The sequence below is a fragment of the Macaca mulatta genome, chromosome 1 (genome assembly GCF_049350105.2).
Source record: "Macaca mulatta isolate MMU2019108-1 chromosome 1, T2T-MMU8v2.0, whole genome shotgun sequence".
NCBI classification, from domain to species: Eukaryota; Metazoa; Chordata; class Mammalia; order Primates; family Cercopithecidae; genus Macaca; species Macaca mulatta.
The window spans coordinates 228,368,174-228,396,059 of NC_133406.1; the positions used below are offsets into that span (position 1 = coordinate 228,368,174).

Consider the following 27,886-nt stretch of genomic DNA (forward strand, 5'->3'; position numbering starts at 1 on the left):
GGTCAGTACTTAATTTTTATAAGAAATTGCCACACATTTCTCCAAAGTAGTTGTACCATTTTACATTCCTACTAGCTACTTATGAGAGTTCAATGGCTCCACATCTTTGTCAACATTTGGTGCTGTCATTCTTTTTTATTTCAGCCATTTCAATGAGAGTAAAACATTACCCACTGTGTGCGTTTCCCTAGTGAATAATCACACTGAGCATCTTTTCGTTTGTCTATTGGCTGGATATTTTCTTTTGTAAGTTGTCAGTTCAAGTCTTTTGTCTATTCTTTTTATTATCTTTTTATTGTTGATCTGCAGGAAGTTCTTCATATACTCTATGTGAAAATCCTTTGTCAGATACATGTATTTTTCCAATTCTGTGGCTGGTCTACTCCTTTTCTATTATTCTGAGACAGAGTGTTGCCCAAGCTGGAGTGCAGTGGCATGATCTCAGCTCACTGTAATCTCTGCCTCCTGGATTCAAGTGATTCTCCTGCCTCAGCCTCCGGAGTAACTGAGATTATTCAAGTGATTCTCCTGCCTCAGCCTCCGGAGTAACTGAGATTACAGGCGTGCAACACCATGTCTGGCTAATTTGTTCTATTTTTACTAGAGACGGGGTTTCACCATATTGGTCAGGCTGGTCTCAAACTCCTGACCTCAAGTGAGCTGCCCACCTTGGCCTCCCATAGTGCCGGGATTGCAAGCGCGAGCCACTGCATCTGACTCTCTTTTAGTCTCTTAATATGATGAGTCACATTTACTGATTTTCAAATATTAAGCTAATCTTAAATTTCTGGGATAAACCACTTGCTGAATTGCATTTGATAATATTTTGATAAAGGGCTTTGGCACAGTGGCTCACGCCTGTAATCCCAGCACTTTGGGAGGCCAAAGTGGGCAGATTGCTTGAGGTCAGGAGTTCAAGACCAGCCTGGCCAACATGGTGAAACCCCATCTCTACTAAAAATACAAAAATTAGCCGGTTGCAGTGGCGGGTGCCTGTAATCCCAGCTACTCGGGAGGCTAAGGCAGGAGAATCACTTGAACCCGGGAGGCAGAGGCTGCCGTGAGCCAAGATCATACCACTGCACTGCAGCCTGGGCAATACAGCAAGACTCTGTCTCAATTGAAAAAAAGAAAAATTTGGCTGGGCGCTGTGGCTCACGCCTGTAATCCCAGCACTTTGGGAGGCCAAGGTGGGTGGATCACCTGAGGTCAGGAGTTTGAGACCAGCCTGGCCAACTGGTGAAACCTCATCTCTACTAAAAATACAAAAATTAGCTGGGTATGGTGGCAGGCACTACTCCCCAGCTACTTGGGAGGCTGAGGCAGGAGAATCAGTTGATCCCAGGAGGCAGAGGTTGCAGTGAGCCAAGATTGCACCCTTGTACTCCAGCCTGGGTGACAAGAGTAAAACTCCATCTCAAAAACAACAACAACAAAAATTTTTTAATGATGGTATTTGCATCTCTTCATGGAAAACACTGGCTCATAGTTTTTACATAGTAGCTATATCAGGTTTTGGTATTAGGGATATGTTGGCCTCATAAAATGAGTTAGGAATTGTTCTTTCCTCTTCTATTTTCTGAAAAGTCTTGTGTAAAACTGTTATTATTTCTTCTTTAAACGTCTGGTAGAATTCACTAGTAACATTATATGGGCCTACAGTGTTCTTTGTGGACAAAGCCTTTTCTAACAGTTAAAGTTCTTTTAATTTAGATACTGGGCTATTTGGATTTTCTATTTCTTCTTTATGTCAGTGTTGATAACTTGTGTTTTTCAAGAAAGGTGTCACTTACATGTGGAATGTATTGGCATAAAATTGTTCTTACCTCCTTTTCATCCTTTTTATGTCTATAGGATCTGTAATAGTGCCTCATTTTTTTCATTCCTTATATTGGTAATTTCTATTTTCTGTCTTTTCTCCTTGACCAAGTCTTGCTAGAAGTTTGTCAAATTTATGTCAATTTTGACATTGTTGATTTTCTATTTTCTAATTCACTGATTTCCATCCATATTTTTATTTTATTGTTTCCTTTTCCTATTTCTTTGTTTTGAATTTGCTCTTCTTTAACTAACTTCTGAAGGCAGAAGATTAAATCAGCAATTTTATATACTCTTCATTTTCTTTTCTTTTTTAAATTAATTGAGACTTAACCAAAGGATCTTCCCCATTTTCTAATATGAGGATTTACAAACTATAACTTTCCTCCTCGGAATTGGTTTTGCTGCATTCCCCATATTTTAATATGTCTGCCTTTTATTATCATTCGATTCAAAATATTTTCTAATTTCCTTTGTGATTTCTCTTTTTTGACCCATGGATTATTTACAAACATATTGTTTAATGTCAAATATTTGAGATTAGGTATCTTATTGTTGTTTATTTCTAGTTTACTTCTATTGTGATCATGAAATACATTCTGTATGGCTTTAGTTATTTAATATTTATTGATCTTTGCTTTATGGCCCAGCAGATGATCTCTCTTGATGAGTGTTCCACATATACTTGAAAAGAATGTATAATCTGGAGTTTCTGGATAAAGTATTCTATAAATACTTTAGAACAAGCTCATTGATAACACTGTTCAAATCTTTTACATATTTATTGATTTTTTTGTTCTATAAATTACTGAAATGGAAGTGTTAAAATCACCAACTCCAGTTATGTATTTGATGTATTTCTTCCTTTAGTCTGTTAACAATTTGCAGATCTGGGTAAAGAGTATACTGAAATTCTTTACACTATTCTTGTATCTCTTCTCTAAGTTTAGACTAAATGAATGCCTGTCTTCACTATAAAAGAAACTAAAGCTAATCCTCGTTAAATAAGTTTAAAGTCTAAATTTGTTAGGGTGTAACAATAGCAATCCAGTATGTTTTCCAACATTGGAATCTAGTAACACACTCCTGTATAACGGGAAAACAGGAGTTTAAATGGTTAGGCAATTTTGTCAAAGTTCTCAAGAAAGTCAGTATTAGGTACATAAACCTTCAAATTATTTTGAAATCTCTCGTTCAAAAAACTCCAAACCCCAGGATTCTGCTTTGCAATTTTAGAATGAGAACTCGTTATTTTCTGTTTGTTTTCCTTCCCGTCTCTATCTGTCCTCTCTTTATGCTGTTGTACAACACAAACTTCTAATCTTGTATGTGTAAATAGCGTGTGTGTTGGTTGTCTCTCCCTTGTAATAAAGCCTCCCCAGACCCCACCAAGAGTTAGCACTTGAGTTCTCATGAACTCTAACTAAAAAACTCAAGGAATAAGAACTTTAGAGTTTAAATAAGGATAACTGAATCTCTAAAGGTCTTTAGAGAAAGAATGGTAATAAAGTCATTACAAAAGAAAAAAAAAGGCAAAAGTGGCATGCCACTGCAGTGGTGCTACATACCTGAAAAATCGGCTTTTTTCTGTGTCCATAGAGTGGCACTCTCGTTTACTGCTACTAATTTCTGCAGTCTTCACCACATTGGTCCAATGAATAGGAGCCTTACAGAAAAACACACCCAATCCTTTGGGCCGGGCCTGTAGCCGCCAAGAAGTGAGGTGTAAAGGCACAGCAAACGAATCCCCTGGCATGATAGCAGGAAGCACCACTGGCTCTGCCACAGAAATAAGGGTTAGCACTTTCAGGCAATGGTCCTCCACCCCAAAGACTGACCATCTCAGGACAAAAGAAGACAGACACCATCTATACTGACTGCTGGGGAAGATACACTGGGAAAAAAGAGACTTGACAATAGTCAAGGAATATTTATCAGCATTTACTATATTCTAGACAATCAAAACATACTGTCTGGAGCTGATGGGCTATCCAGTCTTAGTTCCATTGGTGTCTCAAGTCTGTTCCTCACAATGAGGGCTGACCGGACAGTGATCACTTTCCGCGCGCTGCCTTCCATAGTCACTGCAAAGACCACCCGCACTGGTGGGAGTGAAGAGAACTGTGAGAGAGAGATAAAGACAAAATAGTACGTATGAAAATAGTATGTTTCTGAAAAAACATACAAAATACAGTAATATCGATCAGAATGTCTGCCTTAAAAGCATCTTATTATGACTATAGCTCTTCAGTGAAATCAGTCATAAAACCCTAAAGGCATTCAGCTTTAAAGGGATTAAACATCCTATAAATATATACTACTAAAAAAATTCTAAGAAGTTCTACAAAAACAGATAATCCACACCGATGTGATATCACAAAGTGTGTCACTAAGAAAAATCACTCCTAAGCCTCTAGAAACATTATGAAAAACCTTCACCTATTGTGATAATAACCTATCCAATTTTCCAAACTTCCTGTAATTTGGTAAGAAAGTATCTGCTGGAAATTATCCTCGATTTATAAAGCCCCTGAGTTCCTTATAAGGAAACTGAAAAAGGCTTGTTTTCTACTCTACTGGCAGGGAATTAAATAAAGAGCATCCAGTGCAATTAAAATTAGAAATAATGAGGTAGGACTTTGCAAAACATTAAATGATTTACTTTCTGTGTTATTTTCCTCCTAGATTAATATCCAAACAATGGGTTGGGTACTGCCCAAATACCGAAAAACAGAAGAAAGTCTTCTGAGATTAACATTTGTCGTTGTGAAATCCAGAAAGTGTAAAAGAAAGAATTGTCTGTATCGGTGTGCCTTTCATAGGAACAAAAAATAACGTCTTTTTTTCTAAATGTCATAAAATATATTATTTAGGTCCATATACTATTTGCTGACATGCCTATATAAAAACCAATGTCTGTATTTTAAAGAACTTTAAAAATAATCACTCGTTCATAAAAAGAACACCAAGGTTCAGAAACTCAACATAATGAAGGGAAATTATGTATTTTTGGTCTTGGGTTACAGCCATTACGTTATTTTTCCATATGTTCATCCACACATTCAACACACATTTTGTGCTAATACCATGTGACAGGAAATTTTCTTAAAAGTAGAAAAATCCCATGTTAAGTACACCAAAGAAAACATTTCCGAAAGTACTGCTCTTAGAATGAGTGTCCAGAACATATTAACAATGCTTTTTACTGGAGAAACAAACGGCATGACATTCAAGCTTTTCCTTCTGCCAACTTTCTTATTAAGACAAACAGCAAGTGAAAGTCAACCCAATAAACACTAAAATGAAGAGCCCCAGGTTTTGAACCAAGACTTCTAGGAAGTCCAAATGAAAAGGCAAACTACAATTTTCTAGAGTGTTTTTAGAGGGACACAATCTGAGGCATAAATCATCATCGAAGCTCAAGCTTCCAGTGACCCAACCCTACAAAGGCCCCAATAGTCAAAGCCAGTAACAATTACTTGAAATCCTAGGCCGGGCACGGTGGCTCACGCCTGTGATCCCAGCACTTTGGGAGGCTGAGGCAGGCAGATCATGAAGTCAAGAGATCGAGACCATCCTGGCTAACATGATGAAACCCCGTCTCTACTAAAAATACAACAAATTAGCCAGGCGTGGTGGCACGCACCTGTAGCCCCAGCTACTCAGGATGCTGAGGCAAGAGAATCGCTTGAACCCGGGAGGTGGAAGTTGCAGTGAGCCGAGATGGCGCCACTGCATTCCAGCCTGGGCAACAGAGCAAGCCTCCGTCTCAAAAAAAGAAAGAAAAAAAAGAAAGAAAGAAAGAAAGAAATCCTGATGTTGTTTCAAACCCTGATATTGTTCAGGCCTACCTGAAATTTTATGTTTCAAAACCTACAATCATCAGGGAGGAGAAATTATAAATAAAAGCCTGGAATAAGTCTGTTAATGTCATCTCGTGATGATGTTTCAAAAGCCAAATAGGAAATAAATGCTACTTTTTCTTTCTTATTTACTTTCATGACCTTTGGACCCAAAACTATGAAACACACATGGCCATACCAGGGTTAATTTCCATTTTAACTTAGAATGAAAAGGAGACCTTGGACCAAGCATGTGCCTTTTCTTCTCCTTCCCTGTAACAGTCTCACACATCACGCTAGGTGACAACATTTTCTTGCAAGTTTTTGGAAAAGGAAGGTAATCATTAATAGAAAAGGGTAGAGATAAATTCCAATTGCATATATGTCATAAAGTCTCTCTGATCATTAAGAAATGTGTATCCACATGGTTCAGGTGCAGTGTACATACGCAGTAAACACAATGACAACAGGAAAATCGTACTTACATAAACTTGGGGATGTATAATATTTGTTCTGCTGCTTGGGCTGCCAATCTGAAAAAGATTTCAAAAGTTAGAGTCAGCACAGACTTAAGATAATTATCATCATTAAATTTAATGGCAACATAATTTTCTTCAAAGAGTGGTGTTTGTAAATACTTTCAAGTAAAGTATAGTCTACTATGAAGATAAAACATCTCCCTTAAAGAGATGGAAACAACAATATTCATTTTATAACCATTCAACGTATGCCAAATTTCTCCCCAACACATCAATGCAGTAGGAAAGGCACTTATGAGGGAACTGGTCCTTTCATTACCAGACATAAGCTTAGGCTGAAAAGTAATCCTGAAAAGGTTTTGTTTTTGTTTTTTTTTTTGGTCTAAGAAACTTGGGGCACAAGAGCAACAGTAAAAATGAACACTTATGCAACAGTGTTCTCTAAGAATATTTTTCATGAAGAAAGCTGTAATATCTCTGCAAATCTGCATTTCCACCTCACCACTGGCTACCCAAAAATAAGTGCAAGTATTCCATGAAGTATGAATGAGGATGGGGCAAGAGCACCATGGCAGCTCTGTCAGCCAGGATGTCAGCCTCCACCTGCATTTACAAGTCAGGGATGCTACCTGCATCATTTCCTGTCCCTCCAACCACTAGGACTACAGGCAGGGATGAAACTGGGGGAAGGGTGCATGAGAGCATGTGTGATCAGAAAGTAAACGACAGTGGATATCTCTCTTTGTGCCACAGAGAAAGATTTGGAGACACAGAGTAAAAGGATCAAGGTGCTGCATTATAAGAAATATTAAAAAGACAGTGTATACGGAAAGCCTAACAATATGTGAAATAAAGCCAAGACTCAGGTTCAGCAGACTAGTAAATTGCCCGTCAGGCCAGCTAGCATGAAATAGATCTGCACAGGTGAGGAAATGTGTTCCTGCTGATTTTAAATCTTGTTTTTCTACTGAAACTAACCATCGCCTGGCTTATCTACATATTGATTGCCAATGCCTATGACTGACCCAGTCAGTCCTAGAATTAGGGGAAAGAAAGAACAAGAAAGTTTCATTAGAGTAAGCTTATTACAGGCTTAACCCTCTGACTTCCTGACAGTCACACACCGTAGAGGAAGATGAATTTTTATCTGGTGCTGCATATCGAAAAAAGGTCCCGACTTTGTCCACAGACACTGGGCTCACTTGCTCCCAGCCATTGACTCTCACTTGCAGTTGATGAATCCGGAGGTCATGGGTGTGTCTGTCAGGCAGAACAAAGAGATATGAAACACAACCTCCAGAAGGGATGAAAAGTAGAAGCAAAGACACGAATCTGATTTAGTATATAATGATGTAAAAACCCAGTCGGCTAAACCTTTTGCAGATTACCTAATGCAAGGGAAATCAGGAGCACAGTTTAACTGGGTTTTACACTTACAACACAAACTGCAAGATCTGTAAAGCTTGACTGAGTAAGAGTGGCATTTGTCCTCCATTGTACAAACCACGCAAATCCTGTACACAAGCCAAGGTCTTTCCCCCACCAACTGTCACCCCAACCTATATAATGATGTCACTGGGGTGGTAAAAAGGCAGTAGCGATTTAATCATATAACCATAATCTTGGAAATGCATTAAAAAATTATTCTTGGTTCCTTTGTTGAAATCCTTCTTCGCTCAGAACCACATGAGGTTGTTTGGCTCCAGCCCTGCGTGAGTACAGACAGGGCAGGAGAGGCACAGCACTCATTTCAGGGCTCCTGTGCTCGACTGAAACTGGAGCAGAAGGCAGTGGGCAGAACAGGAGGAACAGGAGGAAATTGCACATTTAATTCTATTTTAGATTTTGCCTAATTCAAGCCAGAAGTGAAATGGGGAACTGGATTTGAGGCTGACAGGAAGTGGGGAGGGAGGCATGGAGTGGGGTGCCGTGTGCCAAAAGGGGAAAAAGCCAGAAAAGGCATTTATTTTGAAGAATTCAAGCAGAATAGTGGCACTTGAAATGGATTACGAAACGTGGAAACAAAAACGGAAATGACAAAGAGGTCAAACCCTTTCTGATATGACAGAGGCTGGGCTTATCCAGAAATGTTCCCAACAGTTCTGTAGTTAGCTTCTCCAAGAACTGTGGGGACCAATAGGAAAATGCTCACTGCTCATAGCTGGAAACTGAAGTGGCTTCCAAGTACACATGTGCCCAGCATAGTGACTTTTTTTTCCCCCTATAAAATCCCTGGAGCCCACACGTTCAGAACTCTTGCTTCTTGGGAACAATGTGTGCGGGTACCAAAGCCATGCAAAAGGAAACCTGCTTGACTCGTGAGCAAGTTTACATTCAGTCACTGAAAGCACCACAAAAAGCACATGATTACAGAAAGCTAAAGCCAATCCCTTCAATTTCAGCTCAGCTTGAAAACAAATATGAGGCTCAAATACTAAATCTTAACCTATTCAAATGCTGTCTTAACCTATTCATATCCACTGGATAGCCTGTGCACAGAAAAATATTTGTAAATAAATATTTACACTTTATTGGACAGTTTATGATCTCTCAGTAATCAGATAGAACCTTTTTTCCACACTCATTCCAGTTTTTAGTATGGGTACTTCAGGAATGCATCAGCTAGCACTCTCCCCAGATCAGTTCTTTTTAGAATCAGAATTTGTCTTATCATTAGCTTTGAGTCCTGAAACTATCTGCTTGCTAAAAGCACTATGTGGCATACATGTACATTAAAATGGAAATCAACATGCTCTGAGAACCTTTTAAGAATACCATATCACCAATCCATCATGAAAATCAGGCCAAGATGCAATGAACTTGAGGGTTATGATATGTCTATGTTTCCACCAAATTATGTGAAACACACAGGTTATCACCTCATATGTCAAATATAATGGATAGTTAATGAAAAGACATATATTTCCAAGACGGCAGCAAAGTCTTTATTTTTTAAAAGGAGGCTGGGTACAGTGGCTCACGCCTATAATCCCAGCACTTTGGGAGGCCGAGGTGAGAGAACTGCTTGAGCCCAGGAGTTTGAGATCAGCCTGGGCAACACAGTGAGACCTCATTTCTATAAAAATAAAATAAAATAAAATAATAAAAGGAAACACTGATTTAAGAAATATCTTTTAAAAAGAAGACATTAAAATCATTAATAAGGGGCCAGGGGTGGTGGCTCACACCTGTAATCCCAGCACTTTGGGAGGCTGAGGTGCATCACTTGAGGTCAGGATTTCAAGACCAGCCTGGCCAACATGATGAAACCCCATCTCTACTAAAAATACAAACTTAGCCGGGTGTGCTGGAGCATCCCTGTAATTCCAGCTACTCAGGAGGCTCAGGTGGCAGAGTTGCTTGAACCCGGGAGGCAGAGGCCACAGCGAGCCGAGATCGTGCCACTGCACTCCAGCCTGGGCAACAGAGCAAGAAGACCCTGTCTCAAAAATAAATAAAATAAAATAATAAGGAAAGTGAAAAGGCAAAACACTAAGGACCCTCAGTTACATCCACTTTTTATTTTTTAAGGAAAAGAATAAACCATACTTACCTGTGTCTTAACTTTCCTCTTGCTTCAAATTCAAACGGTATCTCTTCGCCTGTGAGGACTTCTCGCCATTCACTAACATTGTGAGTATCATCGAGAAATGTTCCATTCCCTTCTGGAACCACCCCTGGACTCCCACTGTGAGACAGTGCGGCCCTGAAACCAAATCAGACAACATCAGCCTGTCCCTCTTTCTTCCCAGCTCCCTCTCACAGGAGCCCCGTGCAGAAGAGCAGAACCTTCTCACAACTCAATTCCCAGCAATAAAAGGCTGCATGACCCAGCTACAAAGAATGACCCTGAGGGTCGCTAACTATAGCTATCTTCGTGCTGAATCACAACTTATTTGAAATTTTAGAAATAGCTGAAAGCTGTCACTCTGTAGTCACTTACCTCAAGCAGTAGAATCTGGTACATGTGAATTAAGGCATGACTTTTCCAAGTGGCATTTAAGTGACTAGTTAGAATTAAACAGACCCACACTGTTAAAACAAAAAAGCTTCTCTTCTAGAGCAGTCTCATACTTGGGGGAGGTCGGAGAAATGTGATTTCAAATCAAATGGATTCTGTTACTCATGCCATGCACTTCATGACCTAGGCTGGAACGATCACCATGTACTTGGAAGGCTGAGCCAAGATCTAAACAGGCAGAAAGTTAGAAAAGGTTCTCGCCTGGCTTAGGTAAAGTCTCCTTTGTTCTCCAGACTCCACCCAATTCCATCTGGGGTGAAATGCGTTTTAGGTATGAAAGAATTCTTTCGGGATAGAGGGAGAACGGGAATTTTTTCAAAGCAGTCTTGGAATAAAATGGCAAAACATTTGGTATAATAACCATACATCGCTTCTTTAAAACGGGAAAGAAGATAGAGATCGAGGAGAAAAGATGGAATGGCTTTTTCATCTTCCTACTCACATCCTTAATTTGCTTGGCTTTTAAACATAAGGTATACCAAAATCAAGATCATAATTAGACTCAGGACCTGCTTCTCTGACTATAGATTCTCTACAAAACCAGAACCTCCATCATAAATCTCAGCAAGACGGCAAGTTATTCATTCAAATATCATCCCAAGAGTCTCAAGAGGGGGCCCACCTTGCTCTACTGGGCTGGCACAAGAAGGCTTTGGTGGCAGAGATGACTCGGGGTAATACAAACTGACTGCTTACCTGGTGGGTGTGGTGGTCAGGGTGGCAAACCACAAAGTGCATCCCGTGTGGTTCCTCAGAGCAAAGGGGACAAATGGCTGCCGGCGCTTGGGGGTTTTCACCTCTGCTGCGACAAACAGAAGAAGGCTATTAGCAGACGCCTCTGTCTGCATGGCAGAGACCCTCCCCCTACCTGGAGACAGTGCCCAAATTTGTCTCTTGTGCAAAGGCGCTGAAGGTGGAAGCAAGAAAGAAGGAACAGGACGAACGGAAGCTCCATGTATTTGCTGGCTGCTATGGGAGGATTTGTTCCCTGCCTGACTATTCCCAGCCCCCAATTCTTCTACAACTTTTACAGGCCTTATCTCTCAGAAGAAGGCATCAGGACTTAACTCGGTGGGAATCACAAAAGAAAGAAAAATGGACCTCCCCATTACTCCCAAGAACTATATTCTAAGTGGGTAACCTAAAATGTAGCAAGATATATCATACGTACTTATTTAAACTTTGTCCAAAAAGCCTTTACCTTAAGGAAGCCTGTCTTTATATAAGTTACCCTACAGTCATAGTATGCATTTTGCAACAAAATAAAATAAAAACATTCTTTCCTATTCTTTTATACTAATAGTTGTTTTTGTCTCCCTGGAAAGTCAGAAGTATCCCATCCCAAAGCTTTTCAAACAAAATTGTTAGCCCACTTTTTAAACATAGATACCACTACCACCATCTATTATAAGGTGGGTACCATGGAAGCCATAAAAGGAACATAAAATATGGCTTCATTGCACAAAAAGCTTCTAATCAGGGAAAGTGTAAAGAAATAGCAATCAACACAAAACTGTAGGTAACCAAATTCTAGAGAGCGGTGACCTGACTACAAAGGTTGTAAGAAACCCAAAGCAGGTTTGCTGGTGCCCCAGCTGCTTTGGCAGACAGATCCCTCTGCAGGTACCACTGCCCATGGTACGTGGTTCCACATGGAACACAGAGTACCAAAAGGAAGGGAAGCAGCTCCTCTAACCAAGGGCCTGTCTCCTCCACTGGCCACACAAATAGAGAGGCAGCAGCAGCAAACCGGTGTGAGAAAGCTGCCTGGTTGACGTGTTCACAACACTCGTACACAACCAACAAAAAAAAGGGAGGTGTGGCTCAATCTTCTTATGCGTCTAGCATTAAAGTACCACGACGGCGTGAGAAAGACCGTAACCCACATGCTCTGCAGTTGGGAGAAAATGACATCTAGAGGAAGCTGAAAATGCTAACTGCAGAGAACACTGTAGCAAAACTGAATTCATCCTATAGGACATCTTCTGCCAACAAAATCGAGAAGACAAACTGCAACATGTCCTGCCTTCTGCATCCTCCAGACTGAGGCTGGGACTGTACCCTAACAGTCGATAATCATCACTGCCTTTTAAAAAGCAATCACTTCCATTTTTCCCTTATCTCTTTTAAAGTTTTGAGAGGTTAGTACTGTAAACAATGCAAACCAAGCAATTTTGGGTCAAGGCAAGTTCTATTTTGATAACCACGATGGTTCAGGGGAGTCTAAGATAGAGTAATCTGCTAAATAAATGAGCAGTCTCCAGTGTGTTCCCACAATTTTGTGGTCAGTCATTTAGAGATACCCCAAATACTTCTAAAGATAATCTCCACTAGGAATATGCCCATTTCTCACCCCAATGGCCTTACTTAGCTCCCAAAGTTTGCTTTAAAAAAAAATTAGTGCTCATCAAGTAGAAAATTAAGGAGTAGCTGTAAGGCTGCTGACAAGAGCAGAGGGGGAGTAAAAAATTTAAGAGCTGTCTGCAGGGTAAACGGTATTTATTGTGGCACTTTGAAAGGCACCTCCCTCTTCTATGAGTGCAATGAGAGAGCTGCTTTTATTACAGTAGATAAAGGGCCCCGGAGAAAAAGAAGCCAGATGTGCTTTCATATCCCACTGTGAGCCAGACTGTAAGTTTCCATTTGCAAATTAGATTTAAAAAGAACAGGTGGCAGATGGCTTTGATCAGTTTGTTATACAGAATAAAGTGCTGCGAATCCATACAAATATATTCACAAGTATACTGCTTTGGAGTTAAATAGCATGGGTAGGCACAATGCTTAGGTCTCCAAGCTTCTTGCATTGATTAGACATAACGGCACAGGCTTCAATAACCCATTTCTCTGAGGATAAAAATACACTGCATGCACACAAATCCAAACCCAACATCAGGCAACAAATCTGACATCTCCTGCACCAGGATCCAAATAAACTATGTACTTGCCTTTGGCACAGCACCAGAGACAAAAGTTCCCAAGTCCATCAAAGAGAACATTATTCCCTAGTGGCCTCAGAAAATCTGCCTCTAGTGACCAAACCCAATTTCTTCATGGGCTGAGAGAGAATCTAAAGCTACCCGAATCCAAGTTCAGCTTCAAACAGCTCCAGCTAAGGAAATTTCTACCCCTTTGGACTTATTTCACACAGTAATTCTGCCATTATAAACAGTGTAGATTGTCATGCTGTGTAAGCAGCTCAGTCCATCAGAAAGGACCTGGTTTGTAAATCCTAAGAAGCAGATTAAAGTACTAGGTTTGCTACTAGCTGGTCAAGTGAATAAAGGCAAATCACCTAATGTCTCTGAACCTCACTGTCCTTATCAGCTAAACAGGAATAATGCTTGGCCAAGCCTGAAAGATTAAGTAACATACAGAAAGCTTAGAAGCAGAAATACATGAATAAATTAAGATTCAGCTCTGGACTTTCTTCGTGAGCCCTCCCTCAAACATCCATCCTGGTAAAATTGTCCAGAAAAAAAAAAACCCAGGGCAATGTACCCTGAGTATTAACATCCCTGTTCTATATTCCTGTGGCCTCTTTTTATTTAAAAAAATCGTGATGAACGATCTGGAATTTGCCATGTGCACACATAAATCATTCAGATTAAGTTGCACTCCCTAAAACAAAAAAATGAACATCTTGGGACCCCAATTCCTCAATGATTATGGTGTTTTCTACCATATTCACTTACCAGTGAATTTCTCAAGAAACTTTCAAGGGTCAGAGATAGAAATAAAATTTTCTTTTTTACCTTCTAAACACAAAAATTGGCATCCAAAGAAATTAAGGTTTGTGTCTGAGCAATTATTTACTGAGAATTTTTTTTTTTTTTTTTGCGCTATCCCTATTATCATAGTGCCTGTTTCAGAGCCCCATGCATTCCCATGGGAATCTTCAGCGGGTATTTTATAAACTTAAGACTTGTGGCACCACTGCTTGATGGAGCATGGTGTTCCTCCATCCACTTGCTCTTCAATATGAGAAATCACCTCTAATTGACATTGTATTAACATATTTCTGCATCATACACTGTGGAGTTTATTCCATTTCCACCAAAGTTAAGGGAGATGGAAGGGAAACGATGTAAGAATCAGCTAATACAAAGCACCACTGTGTTCATTAGTTGGAAATGTTCTTTCCTATTACTGAAGTACTCATGACACGGAATACCCCCATTCAGCTCCCACTCATTTAAAAAAAAATTCATGTACAAGGCAGTTCTTAAAACAAGAAAATAAAGCAAGCCCTCGCTTGGCTGTACTGTACCTCTAGCATAGATCTGGTGCTCTAGGTTAGTCAGACTGGCTGTGCTCCTAGTTCTAAGGTAGACAAGGGGGAGGCCTGGTAGACAGGAGAGACAAAGTTAGAGGCTAAGAATAAATACAGTGAAATAAGAAGACTCACTTCCCAACGATAAGCACAAATAGAGAACATTACAAAAACAGCAAGCATCATGCAAGTACAGGGTCATTCCCATCAGTGATTACTAAGAGTTACGGACGTACTTGACAAAGCGAACACATTTTTATACTAGTTTTTATTGTGGAGGCTGGATCAAAGTAGCATGCTCCTTTTTTTTTTCTTTTTCCTGAATTAGAAGAACATGTATTGAACCTTCTCTTGAACAGAATGACAAGCCTTTTGAAGATTTTTAATTTAAAGGTGTTATGTTCTTAAATGGCATTAAGAAGTTACAAAAATCAATCAGTACAGATTTTAGTGGAGGCTGCTCCATTCCAACTGGTAAAACACAGAAGTAAAATGCCAGTCTCACGGGATCTCAAAAATTCAGGGGAAGAGACAGTATGTGTTCCAAATTTAAACAATCTCTACCAAGGAGTTGTCTCATAGTGTTTATTTAAATTCTAAAATCAAGCATGGAAGTTTTCAGAATATTTGATATTTTCATAAAATGTCCTTGGAATACAAAACTAATAAATTTAATGAAGTGCCACATCACCCAGGTTTCCCAGCAAAATCTCAGCCCTGACTGAACAAAGCCAACAATTTTGTCAAAAGGAGGCTGGTATTTTCTTTCCCCTGATAAAGAAACAGTGAGAAAGCAGCAGGTCCCTTAGGCTAAATTTCATGTTAAGGGCTATGCCCAAGGGTTCATTTTAAGGCTGGTCTGAATAAAAAGCTTAACTTTTGAGGAAATATGACTTACTGTTCTTGAATAAGACCTGAACGTTCGTGATTAGTTCAACAAGGCTGAAACCTACTTGCTTTCAAAATAAATTCCCAACGATCATTTTAGTAGGCCTGCTAAAAGAATACAATCCTGGAAGGTGCTATACTACCATCCAGGAATTTCCAATAAGAAAAGGTTTGGAACTTTACGCATATTCAAGTTATGTCTTATTAAAAAGATATATTACACTTTTATAAGCCTAGGTAATCATAAAAATCTTTAAATAAATAAAAATCAAGCTTTAACTCAGCACCAGCATTTAATATAGATGAGGAAGCTTTTTAACTAAAGAGAGAGAGGGACAAAACTTTTAAAAAGGAAGGAAGAGAGGGAGGCAGGGAGGGAGGAAGGAAAGAAGAAAGAGAGGGACAAGAAAATCTTTCATCAGAATCTTGCAGACTAGGCCTTGCTAGAGTTTTAGACTCTGAAATGAAGATGCCCCTGCAAGAATAATGTTTTAGAAACATACTCTCTTGGACATATTACAAAAATTATTTAGAGTCTTCTGGGTAGACTATGTTACATTTTCTTGACACACAAATTGGGAAGGTTGGAGGAGGAGCCAAAATCCGAGCTGACAATATCTGAAAAGCCCTGGCTCCTAAGTAATGACCTTGAGACTCAGAAGCAACAGCCTGGGAAAACAGAGAACAAGCACAGCTGACATTTCTTTGTGTCTCTTTCTAGAAGTACAAGGCAGATAGAAAGTCCACTTACACACCCTGAGGAGAGATGAACCAGTACAATTACTTCATACACTAAGAACACCCATCTTCCCATGACACGTTTGCAGACCAGATGGAATATTTAAGTATTCATGAGCTATGTGAAGTCCAGCCAAGACTCCCCAAAGAAACCACATTCTAAGAGTTGGAGCTGAGTTGAATTTGGATGACAATGGCTTGTGGAACAACTAAGACCATGCAGTTGTCCATCACCATCTCCCCAGCTCCGAGGAAAACAGAGCTGGCGAGCCATTAAATAAGGAAAGAAAGCATCACCAACAGAGAGCAAGCTGACTCCTCTTTCTTCAAGAGGCAGGGCATTCAATTCTTTTATAAACAGCACAGGGCTCCCTTTTTAACAACTTTTTCCACATGGGCTCCTGCTCAGCCTCTTTTCAAGAATATGTCCAAACCCTCTCTCTCTAGATTTAGAAGACCATTTTAGATGCTTTTAAAAATCTGGTCCAAAAAATCCAATCAATTAGAAAATCAATGTTGTGCGGAGTAAAACACAAACCACAGCTGATCCTGATGCCCTCTCAGGTGCACCAGTTCATGTGCATTATTACCAGGACTGAGGAATTACGTGTTGCAGATCTTTTCTCCCCCGCAAAGGTGGAATTACAGCCCACATTTATAAGTTCAGTAGTTCATGCCAGAAAACTGTCTCCCGCAAAGACTAAAACAGAACTATAGAAGACAGTCAGAATTTCCTGTAGGTTTTTCCACGCAGAATGATGGTTCCATGTGAATTTCTCAGTGAAGCATTGCTTTGTAGGTCAAAAATGATTTAGTTAAACATGTGTAGTGAAAACTCTTACTTTGTCCAAAACATGGAGGATCCACCGAAGAGCCCATCCAGTCTTCTGATTTAGTTGACTCTATTTCCTTGTCATCTTTACAGTAATCTGCCATCCACGATTCCTTGGTACTTACATACTGGTCTAGAAAGAATCCCCCAGAGATTTTAAGAGAAGTAAAAAAGATAGAAGGTTCAAGTCAAATAATTTCAATTCCACAAAACAAGCTTTTATTGAGTGTCTCATTACATGCCTGGCCTGCGCTAGATTCTGAGGAAGTCTGTGCCCTGGAGAGCCTCACGCTCCACTGAAAGAGGTTACCATGAACAGGCAACCATCGCCACAAAACTCTCTTCAAACCAATCTATACATTCAATACAATCCCCATCAAAATACCTATAGGGCATTTTGTGGAATTTTAAAAGCTGAATCTAAAATTTATATGGAGGCCGGGCGCGGTGGCTCATGCCTGTAATCTCAGCACTTTGGGAGGCTGAGGCGGGCGGATCACTTGAGTCCAGGAGTTTGAGACCAGCCTGGCCCACATAGCAAAACCCCATCTCTACTAAAAATACAAAAATTATGTGGGCGTGGTGGCATGAGCCTGTAATCCCGGCTACTCAGTAGGCTGAGGCGGGACAATTGCTTGAACCTGGGAGGTGGAGGTTGCAGTGAGCCGAGATCATGCCACTGCACTCCAGAGGCTAAAATTCAGCAGACAATTCTCTACAGATAGTTTTACTTCTGTGAGAGAATTACAATGCAGATAGCAGGTTAACAAAAATAATTACAGTGCAACACACCTGGATGAAGATCTTTTATACTAATTAAGATGTTATACTTTTTGGAAGAAGAATTATTGGTTTCTGGTTTCCAATTACAACACTTGGCTACAGAAGTAATATTTATTTAAACACTAAGAGGTCACAGCAACGTTTCTGGGTTTCAGAACAGTATTTGGAATAAGGAATTGAAGGTGAAAAAACAAAACAAATTTTACCACTGACAAGAATGCCTTTTGGAAGATTTTTTGTTTGGCTGGTGTTTTTAGAGACAGGGTCTTGCTCCATCTCCAAGGCTGGAGTACACTGGCACGATCATAGCTCACTGTAACCTTGAACTCCTGTGCTCAAGTGATCCTTCCACCTCAGCCTCCTGAGTAGCTGGGACTACAGATGCACGCCACTATGTCCAGCTAATTGTTTATTTTTGTAGAGACAAGGTCTCACAATGTTGCCCAGGCTGGTCTGGAACTTCTGGCCTCAAGTGAGCCTCCCATCTTGGCTTCCCAAAGACCTGGGATTACAAGCATGAGCCAATGTGCACAGCCAGAAGATATTCTTAAAGAGACATATACTGTGCTCATCAGAAATACCAGTAAGAACCCTTTAGGTAAGTTCTTGTTTACTGCAGCTTTTCAAAAGACGACCACAAACTTTCTCTAACCTTCTAGAGTAAGAGATGTTGTGAGAAACAATGTAGGAGTCAAAACATTACAGTTTAGAGAGATCACAGGGTCAATTTACTATTTTCTAGGTGATATTAATAACCAGGCAAATTAGTAGATGAAATCTGATCATATAAAACAGTGGTTTTAAATTTGGGGGGGGTCAACAAACTTATGGTCTCATTTCACAATACATTCTTTCCATCCTACTCTGACATGCATAAGGAAGTGGATATTCTAAAAGCCTCAATCCAACATACACACCAAAGAAAGTTCACAATTTGCAATAGCATATGTTATTGCTCAAGGATGAAGCATAGTAATTCCAAAATCAGATCATGGAGATCAATAAATCAAACAATGAATGTGAGTTTTCACAGTGAAGGTATACACTACTCGATTGTATGATTATATTTGCTTTCCTTTTAGATGGCAGAAATACAAGAATAGAGCAGTTCTTATTCACAACATTGAATCCATACACTGAAATGTACATATCATATCAAAGTACATATACATATCAGTACATATCATATCAAAGATACTTTTAGATAACACACCATTAACCTGGCAACCCTTAAGCAAGTCATTTTCAGAGTTAGTTCAAAATGATAATGGGAAACAACAAAGGCAATTTATTCTACTATAAAGATATGGTCAAAATCACACCTTTTAAGAATTATTCCATGAACAGCTTAAGCAAAGTTAATCTAAACTCACTTCCAGGACATTTAATAAACTCTAGTGACCAAGCATTATGAGGAGAAAGTCCAACATGGCCATTTATGTTTCCCAAGTAACCTAAGTTCTTGCTTAACCACTGAGAGCATCCTTATGGGATGCCAACGCTGGAGAAACCGGTTGAGAAACAAGAGGCTATTAGGGTTGATCAGGAAAGCAGTCAGGATGAAGAAGTGATGCCTGGTACAGGCCCAAGTACGTCCTAAACTAGGATTAACAGTCTTCCAGACTCAGAGCTTAGATACAGAAAGGTATCATGAAAGACAACTTTCTACTCACCAATTAGCACAGAAGTGATATTGATATCCAAACGAGGTTTGGCCTTGGCTTCTAGCTTCAGTCGAGGAGGATGAAGACGACTAGCTGCCTGCTGTTGCCAGGATACAGAGCAAGGCCAAGGCTCAATAAATGGCTCCCAGCCTAAAAGAACACAGGAAATAAGACATCTGTTCAGCAGATATCAAGAGTTTACAGGGGAACACTGCTCGCAAATGTTCAGCAAGGACAAACTGGAGCTTAATAGCTTTCTACTTCCAATTCAATTCCACAACAAAAGCACCAACCACCTTCAGCTACAGGTCACCCTACAGATGTCTGCATTGTTCAGAGGACACAAGTGGAAGGGCATATATGTACTCCCACAATGGTCTTCCAGAGGTGGCAGGAAGGAGGGCAGGCAGCCTATGTGCCCTCTTCCACTAAAGAACAGGCAGGATGTGTTGAGACACTCAAGACGGAAAAAGGAGTCTCAGACCAAGATTGGAAAAATAATAAAGTGTCTTAAATAGCTACTAAATTTGATTCTCCTGGTTACAGGACCAATACATTGGTTGAATAAACAGGTACGTACAAAGGCTCATTAACTTTTTCTTTTTCTTAAAATATGCATAAAGACTATATAAACAACATATAAAATAATACCACAAACACTCATCTACTCACTCTCCAACTTAGGAAATAGAAAATTAAAGTCCCCAAGGGCCATTCCCTACCATCTCATTCCCCTCCTTCCTACCAACCCTCTCCCACCCAACTCCAGGTGACCATTCACTTGAATTTTTAGTTAATCATTTTCTTGCTCTTCTTTACAATTTTACCAAGCATATATACCTTTCTTAAGAATCTATTAGACTGTCCTGTTTGTGATCTTTACATAAACTGAATCCCCATGTACATTCTTTTTCAAGTTTCTATTCTGGCTCACCAATACATCTTTGAGCATACTGTTGAGCATACTGCTACATCACGTTGATGCAGGTCACCGTGGTACACTGTTTTCACTACTGAATATTAACATGCATTATAATGAATATACAATTTATTTATCCATTCTACTTCTGAAAGACATTCACTTGATTGCAGTTTTATTGCTATTGGAATACTACTACAAGCAGCCTTATATACATCTGTAGTTCACACAGGCAAGACAGTCTCCACGGTACAGAGCTAGAAGCAACACATTGCTGGGTTGTTGAGTATGCTTACACTCAAATTTACCAGGGCATGCCAAACTGTTTTACAAAGTAGTAGTATTAATGTATAGTTCTAATAGCAGGGACTATGGCTTATATCTTCCAATAATTAGTAGTCTCCCACTTAATTTTTGCTAATTTCTTGGGTGTGAAAAATGGTACATCACTGTGACTTAAAAGACTCAACTTTTCAAAGCCAGTTAACTTTTAGCAAATCTTTAAATAGACTCACACAATCAGCCATTGAACAAATCCAAACCAGTATGTAACACACAGTAGGTATATTAGTCTCCCTACACCATTTGACATTTAATGACCTGAATGTATTCATACAACTTTAAAAGTAAGCAATATTTGTCCGAAGAAAACAAATCATTCTCAGAAAAATAGCTCCCACATGCAAGAGTTTCTCTCAGAAAGACTTGGGCCATTATTCTAAAGTGAAACATTTTGAACAATGAAGAAATAAGGGTGTTAGCATTAAGTGAATCTGTTACAAAGGGAAAATGTTAACTAACATAAAATTAAATGTGATAAATACTCGAGAACACTCAGCAGCAGCACAACAAATCAAGGCTTTATTTCTTTTTTTTTTTTTTTTTTTTTTTTTTTTTTTTTTTGGCGGAGTCTCGCTCTGTGGCCCAGGCTGGAGTGCAGTGGCCGGATCTCAGCTCACTGCAAGCTCCGCCTCCCGGGTTCACGCCATTCTCCTGCCTCAGCCTCCCGAGTAGCTGGGACTACAGGCGCCCGCTACCTCGCCCGGCTAGATTTTTGTATTTTTTAGTAGAGACGGGGTTTCACTGTGTTAGCCAGGATGGTCTTGACCTCCTGACCTCGTGATCCACCTGTCTCGGCCTCCCAAAGTGCTGAGATTACAGGCTTGAGCCACCGCGCCCGGCCTAAGGCTTTATTTCTTATTGAAATCAAAGGGAGCAGGCAGTCGGAGGTTTATACCTTGGATTGCCCAGCTCTACTCTGCTTACTCTGTCCATGCCTACTACCAATTCCGATGAGAGCTTCTTTCAGCTCTCTTAAGGCAAAAAAGTTTACTGCTCAAACCACTTGGCCCTAATATATTATGGCTTCTGAATTTCAACCTGTATAGGCTCTTACCTTGGTCTTTCAAATGGAAGGAAAGAAACCTGAAAATGCTTGCGGTATTATTGAGGTTTATGTCTCCCAAAAAACAGCCTGCTCTGATCAACAGTGGTTTGTTTGTTTTTGTTTTTTTTTAAAGAGTAGGTAGGGCAGAATATACAGTGTCATCGACTCAGTAGATTCAAATAAAACAAACGAACCCAGTGGGGAGTGAGGGGACTTGAGGTTTAAAACGCTTGGCTGGGCGCAGAGGCTCACGCCTGTAATCCCAGCACTTTGGGAGGCTGAGGCAGGTGGAACACCTGAGGTCAGGAGTTCGAGACTAGCCTGGCCAACCTGGTGAAACCCCGTCTCTACTAAAAATACAAAAAATTAGCTGGGCATGGTGGCAGGCGCCTGTAATCCCAGCTACTTGGGAGGCTGAGGCAGGAGAATCACTTGAACTCGTGAGGCAGAGGTTGCAGTGAGCCAAGATCACACCATTGCACTGCAGCCTGGGTGACAGAGTGAGACTCCACCTCAAAAAAAAAAAAAAAATTTGTGGGCATAAATCTCCCTTGAAATTTAGCTACTCTCAGGGCCAAATAAATGATCCTTCACTATTGAGCAATGGCATATTCTAGAATAAGCCAAACTGCAGGATCAAAAAGAATTAGCTATAAAAACATCTTTTTTTTTAAATTTTTTTTTGAGACAGAGTCTTGCTCTGTCATGCAGGCTGGAGAGCAGTGGCGCGATCTCAACTCACTGCAACCTCCACCTCCCGAGTTCAAGTGATTCCCCCGCCTCAGCCAAAAATATCTTTTTAGTTGCAACAGATCAGATATGTTTTTAGCACAACAGAAAATCTTTATTTTCTGTGTTTATGCAGTCTATTTGCTTTTCATCTTTCCCTGTCCCACCCCACTCCTGCCCTTTCCTTCATGTAAAATTTATGTAGCAATAGGTCCAGGCAAACGTTTAAATTTGTTTTTTAAATCCCATGATAACATATGTTTTATACTGACCTGAAAGAGCACGGTTATAATAATCTCCAGAAAGAGTGAAGTGGGCATAGCCTTCAGGGCTAGTTCTTACACGCTGAAGAAAATTCAGACCTGCAATGAAAGCAAACCTTACTGCAGCAGCAGGGCAGGAGCAACCAAAACTGCCTTTTGCAGATAAATGACATTGAAGAAATGTTAGAGCTAATACTTGCGAAGGAGAGCACACAACATTCTGATATTTTGTTCATCACGTATTTTTTTGCATCAAGTTTTAAAAACATGGCACTGAAATATTATTTACCTCCATGGCTGAGTTTTTTGGCACCCTCTTAAACTCTGTGCCTGAGGCGAGTGCCTCACTTGCCTTCCCACAGTGCCAGTCCTGGCACCCAGGCATACCCAAAGCCTGTGGGAACATAAAAAATATATTTCTGGCCAGGTACAGTGGCTCACGCCTGTAATCACAGCACTTTGGGAGGCCAAGGTGGGCGGATCATGAGGTCAGGAGATTGAGACCATCCCGGCCAACATGGTGAAACCCCATCTCTACTACAAATACAAAAATTGGCCGGGCGTGGTAGCAGGGGCCTGTAATCCCAGGTATTTGGGAGGCTGAGGCAGGAGAATTGCTTGAACCCGGGAGGCGGAGGTTGCAGTGAGCCAAGATAGCACCACTGCACTCCAGCCTGGCAACAAAACGAGACTCTGTCTCCAAAAAAAAAAAAAAAAAAAAGATATTTCTACCTGAATAATGGGAAGACTGATTAGAGAAGTCATGCTCTGATAAATATTAGCTCAAAATTGTAAGATTGCCATAGAAAAATAAGAAATCAACTAATTAGTCTCTGCAGAAAAGATATTCATGGAAACAGTCAAAATTCCAGTTGTTACTTTTAACCAAGCAGCCCTGGTGGTGCCTTAGAAGCACAGGGAAAGGGCAAGCTCTGTAATGTGCAAGAGGCCAGATTCAAGCCCCAGAAGCAAACTTTACTTGAAGGAAGAAGAGGCTGGCAAGATCGAAACAATGGAAAGTTACTCAACAGAGCAGTGACATTTTCATTTACTCTCCTCAAAACCTCAACCTCGCAGGGCGCGGTGGCTCATGCCTGTAATCCCAGTACTTTGGGAGGCTGAGGCGGGCAGATCACCTGAGATCAGGAGTTCGAGACCAGCCTGACCAACATGGAGAAACCCTGTCTCTACTAAAAATACAAAATTAGTCGGGCGTGGTGGCGCATGCCTGTAATCCCAGCTACTTGTGGGGCTGAAGCTGAAGAATCTCTTGAACCCAGGAGGCAGAGGTTGTGGTGAGCCAGTTGCACCATCGCACTCCAGCCTGGGCAACAAGAACGAAACTCCGCCTCAAGAAAAGAGCTCAACCTCACACTGCTTGTAGTGATGTGCTTAAGGATAAAGTACTCCCACCAGAAGTGGTGGTGAACCACTGCAATCCTAGCCACTCGGGAAGCAGGAGAACTGCTTGAGCCCCCGAGTTTGAGACCAACCTTAGGCAACAAAGAAAGACTTCACCTTTGGGGGGGAAAAAAAAAAAGGACAGAGTACTCCTACTTTGGTCCCCGCTCTAGCAAAGGACAGCTCACATATAAATAGTGTTTTATCCCTCACACGGCGCGGTGGTGGAGATTCAGAAGTGCACTTTCTAGTAAGATTCTTGTTTTTGATTTTCAAGAGATAATACAACAGAACCATTATTTTCTGAGCTTATCTGTTAAATGCCTAGCAGTATTCACTATCTTTAGATACATAAAAAGATAAGAAAAATGAAGAGATCAGGAATTATTTAGCTAGAGATGTTAATACAATGGAAATTTTATCAAAGACCATTCCTATTCCCAAGCTATAGGCTGAAGGTCACATATGGCAAATAAAAGTTGCTTTAAAATATACATAATGAAAAACATATGTAAAACTATTATCTAAATTTCACCCAAATGACTAAGTAGAGTATGAATAACATAAAAAAAAAAGGCCCCAAATAATTCAGCAATGACTGAAAATATTCAAGATGAATCTGAAAAACAGGACGACACTCACGGGAAAAGGTGAGTTCAGCGAGAGGAACATCACAATCCATGCAGTCATCGATGAAACAGATGCACACACTCTCAGCTTTGATCTCCACGCCAGAGATCAATGGCGCTGCCACAGCCCCTGGGCCATCTCGGCTGGTGGAGGCCAAGGAAAGAGACTTCAGAGGTTCCGCATTCTTAAACAACCAACTTGCTGCCTTTTTCAATTGGCCTTCAAAGAAATTAAGAAGTGATCAGTTCTACCAGCTTCCACAGCTACCCTGGCCACTCACAGAGGAAACAGAGAAATAAAATTCTCTAGAGACCTACTGAGAAGCCAGGAGAGCCTTCATCCCAGAAGTATTCTTGGACTTAATAAAAAAGGAGGGTGGGGGGGTAGGGGTGGGGGGTGGGAAGGAATCCCAGCATAATAGTAATCCTGCTTTTAAGCAAACACTTTGTTGCACACCTTCCACTCAAATTTACCACACCTTTCATGATCTGGCCCAAAATGCCTCCAGGAAGCCATCCCTCTCTACCATGCCATGTGTTGAAGGAGAGGAGAGAAGAGGACAGGAGAGGATCCAGACACGGTGCCACTTGGTACCTAAGTACTTAATCTTCACTATGTAGTTTTGCAAATATATTGATGTACTGCTTTGTAATTGTTCTCAAATATCTTACTTTGTGTATACTGTGCCTTCTCAACCAAACGCAAATGCCTTGAGAACACAGAGCAATGCGAGAACTGCATGTGTGTAATATGTAACCATTACTAATCACTTCTTGAATACAACCAGGTTGCTGAAGTCTCCCTCCTCCCAAAAAAGAAAAGAGAAGTAATGCCACCCCATACTTGTAAGTCACCAGAGGCCAGTACCAGGGACAGTGTAAGTAGCTGAGGGCATGGGCTCCAGAGCAAGATGGCCCGGCTTCAGGTCCTGTTCCGCCCTTACCAGCTGCTGGCTCTTGGGCAAGTTATTTGATCTCTTTGTGCCCTACAACACCCACTTAAAAGGACTGACAGGAAGAGGGAAGAATGAGTACATGGAAAGTTCTCAGAGTGAAGCCTGGCATGTAATAAACATTATCTGCTATTATCTACATTACAGATAAACATTAGTTGCTATTATCATATTCATTACTGATGGAATTAAGTTTTATCTACTAAAGAAATAAAAATTACCGGTCGGGTGCAGTGGCTCATGACTGTAATCCCAGCACTTTGGGAGGCCGAGGTGGACGGAACATGAGGTCAGGAGATCGAGACCATCCTGGCCAACATGGTGAAATCCTGTCTCTACTAAAAATAACAAAAATTATCTGGGCATGGTGGCACGTGCCTGTAATGCCAGCTACTCAGGAGAGTAGCTGAGGCAGGAGAATCGCTTGAACCCGGGAGGCAGAGGTTGCAGTGAGCCAAGATTGTGCCACTGCACCCCAGGCTGGCAACAGAGCGAGACTCCATCTCAAAAAAAAAAAAAAAAAAGGAATAAAAATTACCAAAGAGAGGCTGGGCATGGTGGCTCACGCCTGTAATCCCAGCACCTTGGGAGGCCAAGGCGGGCAGATCACCTGAGGTCAGGAGTTCGAGACCAGCCTGGCTAACATGGTGAAACCCCGTTTCTAATAAAAATACAAAAAACTAGCCGGGCGTGGTGGCATGTGGCCGTAATCTCAGCTACTCGGGAGGCTGAGACAGGAGAATCGCTCACACCCAGGAGGCGGAGGCTGCAGGGAGCCAAGATTGCACCATTGCACTCCAGCTTGGGCAACAAGAGCGAAACTATGCCTCAAAAAAAAATAATAATAATAATAACAAAAAAGAGGCCGAGCACAGTGGCTAATGCCTATAATCCCAATGCTTTGGGAGGTTTAGGTGAGAAGATAACTTTAGGTCAGAAATTTGAGACCAGCCTGGGCAACATAGCAAGATCCCATCTCTACAAAAAAAATCTAAAAATTAGCTAGTTATGGTAGCACATCCTGTAGTCCCAGCTACTCAGGAGACTTAGGTGGAAGGATCATTTGAGCCTAGGAGTTTGAAGCTAGAGTGAGCCATGATCATCACGCCACCACTACACTCCAGCCTGGGCAACAGAGCAAAACCCTGTATCTAAAATTAAAATTTAAAAAAAAAAATTCCAAAAGGTTCTCAGAACTTTAATTAAAAAATCAAAAAAAAAAAAAAAGGTGCTCCAATTGTTAAAGAAAGAGTAAAAAGCACAGGAAAAGTAAACATTAAGGGGTATAAAATTAATTAAACCAAAAACTAATGATGACTGAGTAAAACAAAACCATGGAACACATGAGAACTAGGTCTACCTTCATTTTTTTCAGAATCCAAAAGGTAAGCTAATATAAAAGAGTATGTCATGAAACAAGCCTTTTCACAAATAGATTGGCTGGAATTTAACCCAGATACAATTTTTTTTAGAAAAAGATTTGTCAACTCAAGAGCCCCAAGAAAATTTTAAAAAATTAAAATTGAAAAATAAAGAAGAAAGAAGTCAAGTAAAGAGCCTGAAAAAATATATCTATACCTTTTGGTCCGGTATTTAAAATATAGATCTCTCTACCAAGGATACATTAAAAGGCACAGACAAAAGTTCACACCAAAAAATGTTTACTATATATAAGTGTGTATAATATTGAATGAATAACAAGTGAAGAACGATTAAGTAAATTATACTACATCCTTAGAGTCAATGTAAAAAGATCACTGTTGATAAATAATTTCAATGACATGGGAAGATGCTGTTGATATATTAAGTATATCATAACAAAATTACAATCATAATTCAATAAAATATTTTTAAAAGACTATAAAATTGTATTAGCAACAGAATCTATCAGTACATTAAAAATTTAATGTGTGCATGTGTGTGTGTTGGATATACTGTCCACAGTAGGTAGAGAAGTAGAAAGAGGCCGGGTGCAGTGGCTCACGCCTGTAATCCCAACACTTTGGGAGGCCGAGGCGGGCAGATCACAAGGTCAGGAGTTTGAGACCAGCCTGTTCAAAAAAGTGAAACCCCGTCTCTACTGAAAATACAAAAATTAGCTGGGCGTGATGGCAGGCGCCTGTAATCCCAGTTACTTGGAAGACAGAGGTAGGAGTATCACTTGAACCTGGGAGGCAGAGGTTGCAGTGAGCCGAGATGGCGCCACCATACTCCAGCCTGGGCAACAGAGCGAGAGTCTGTCTCAACAAAAAAAAAAAAAAAAAGAAGAA

The 27,886-nt window shown here is 40.5% G+C and overlaps 1 protein-coding gene across 6 annotated transcripts in view; it reads right to left on the reverse strand.

Moving 5' to 3' along the window:
- VPS13D (vacuolar protein sorting 13 homolog D) overlaps positions 1-27,886 on the reverse strand; it is a 284,839-nt gene that overhangs the window by 159,203 nt on the left and 97,750 nt on the right. For 2 of the 6 annotated variants that reach the window (XR_013407652.1, XM_015113705.3), the window contains exons 36-46: positions 24,677-24,883; positions 22,643-22,732; positions 19,345-19,485; positions 16,899-17,021; positions 14,428-14,502; positions 10,857-10,959; positions 9,693-9,845; positions 7,264-7,399; positions 6,146-6,193; positions 3,789-3,939; positions 3,387-3,597 (exon numbers count right to left, since the gene is read on the reverse strand). Coding sequence is in view for 4 of the 6 variants with exons in the window: in XM_015113705.3 (XP_014969191.3) it covers positions 3,387-3,597; positions 3,789-3,939; positions 6,146-6,193; positions 7,264-7,399; positions 9,693-9,845; positions 10,857-10,959; positions 14,428-14,502; positions 16,899-17,021; positions 19,345-19,485; positions 22,643-22,732; positions 24,677-24,883 (1,438 nt within the window). In the remaining 2 variants the exon portion in view is untranslated. Of the gene's footprint in view, positions 1-3,386; positions 3,598-3,788; positions 3,940-6,145; positions 6,194-7,263; positions 7,400-9,692; positions 9,846-10,856; positions 10,963-14,427; positions 14,503-16,898; positions 17,022-19,344; positions 19,486-22,642; positions 22,733-24,676; positions 24,884-27,886 lie in introns of all 6 variants that reach the window. The other 4 variants (XR_013407651.1, XM_015113648.3, XM_015113831.3 and 1 more) reach the window with 3 other exon arrangements.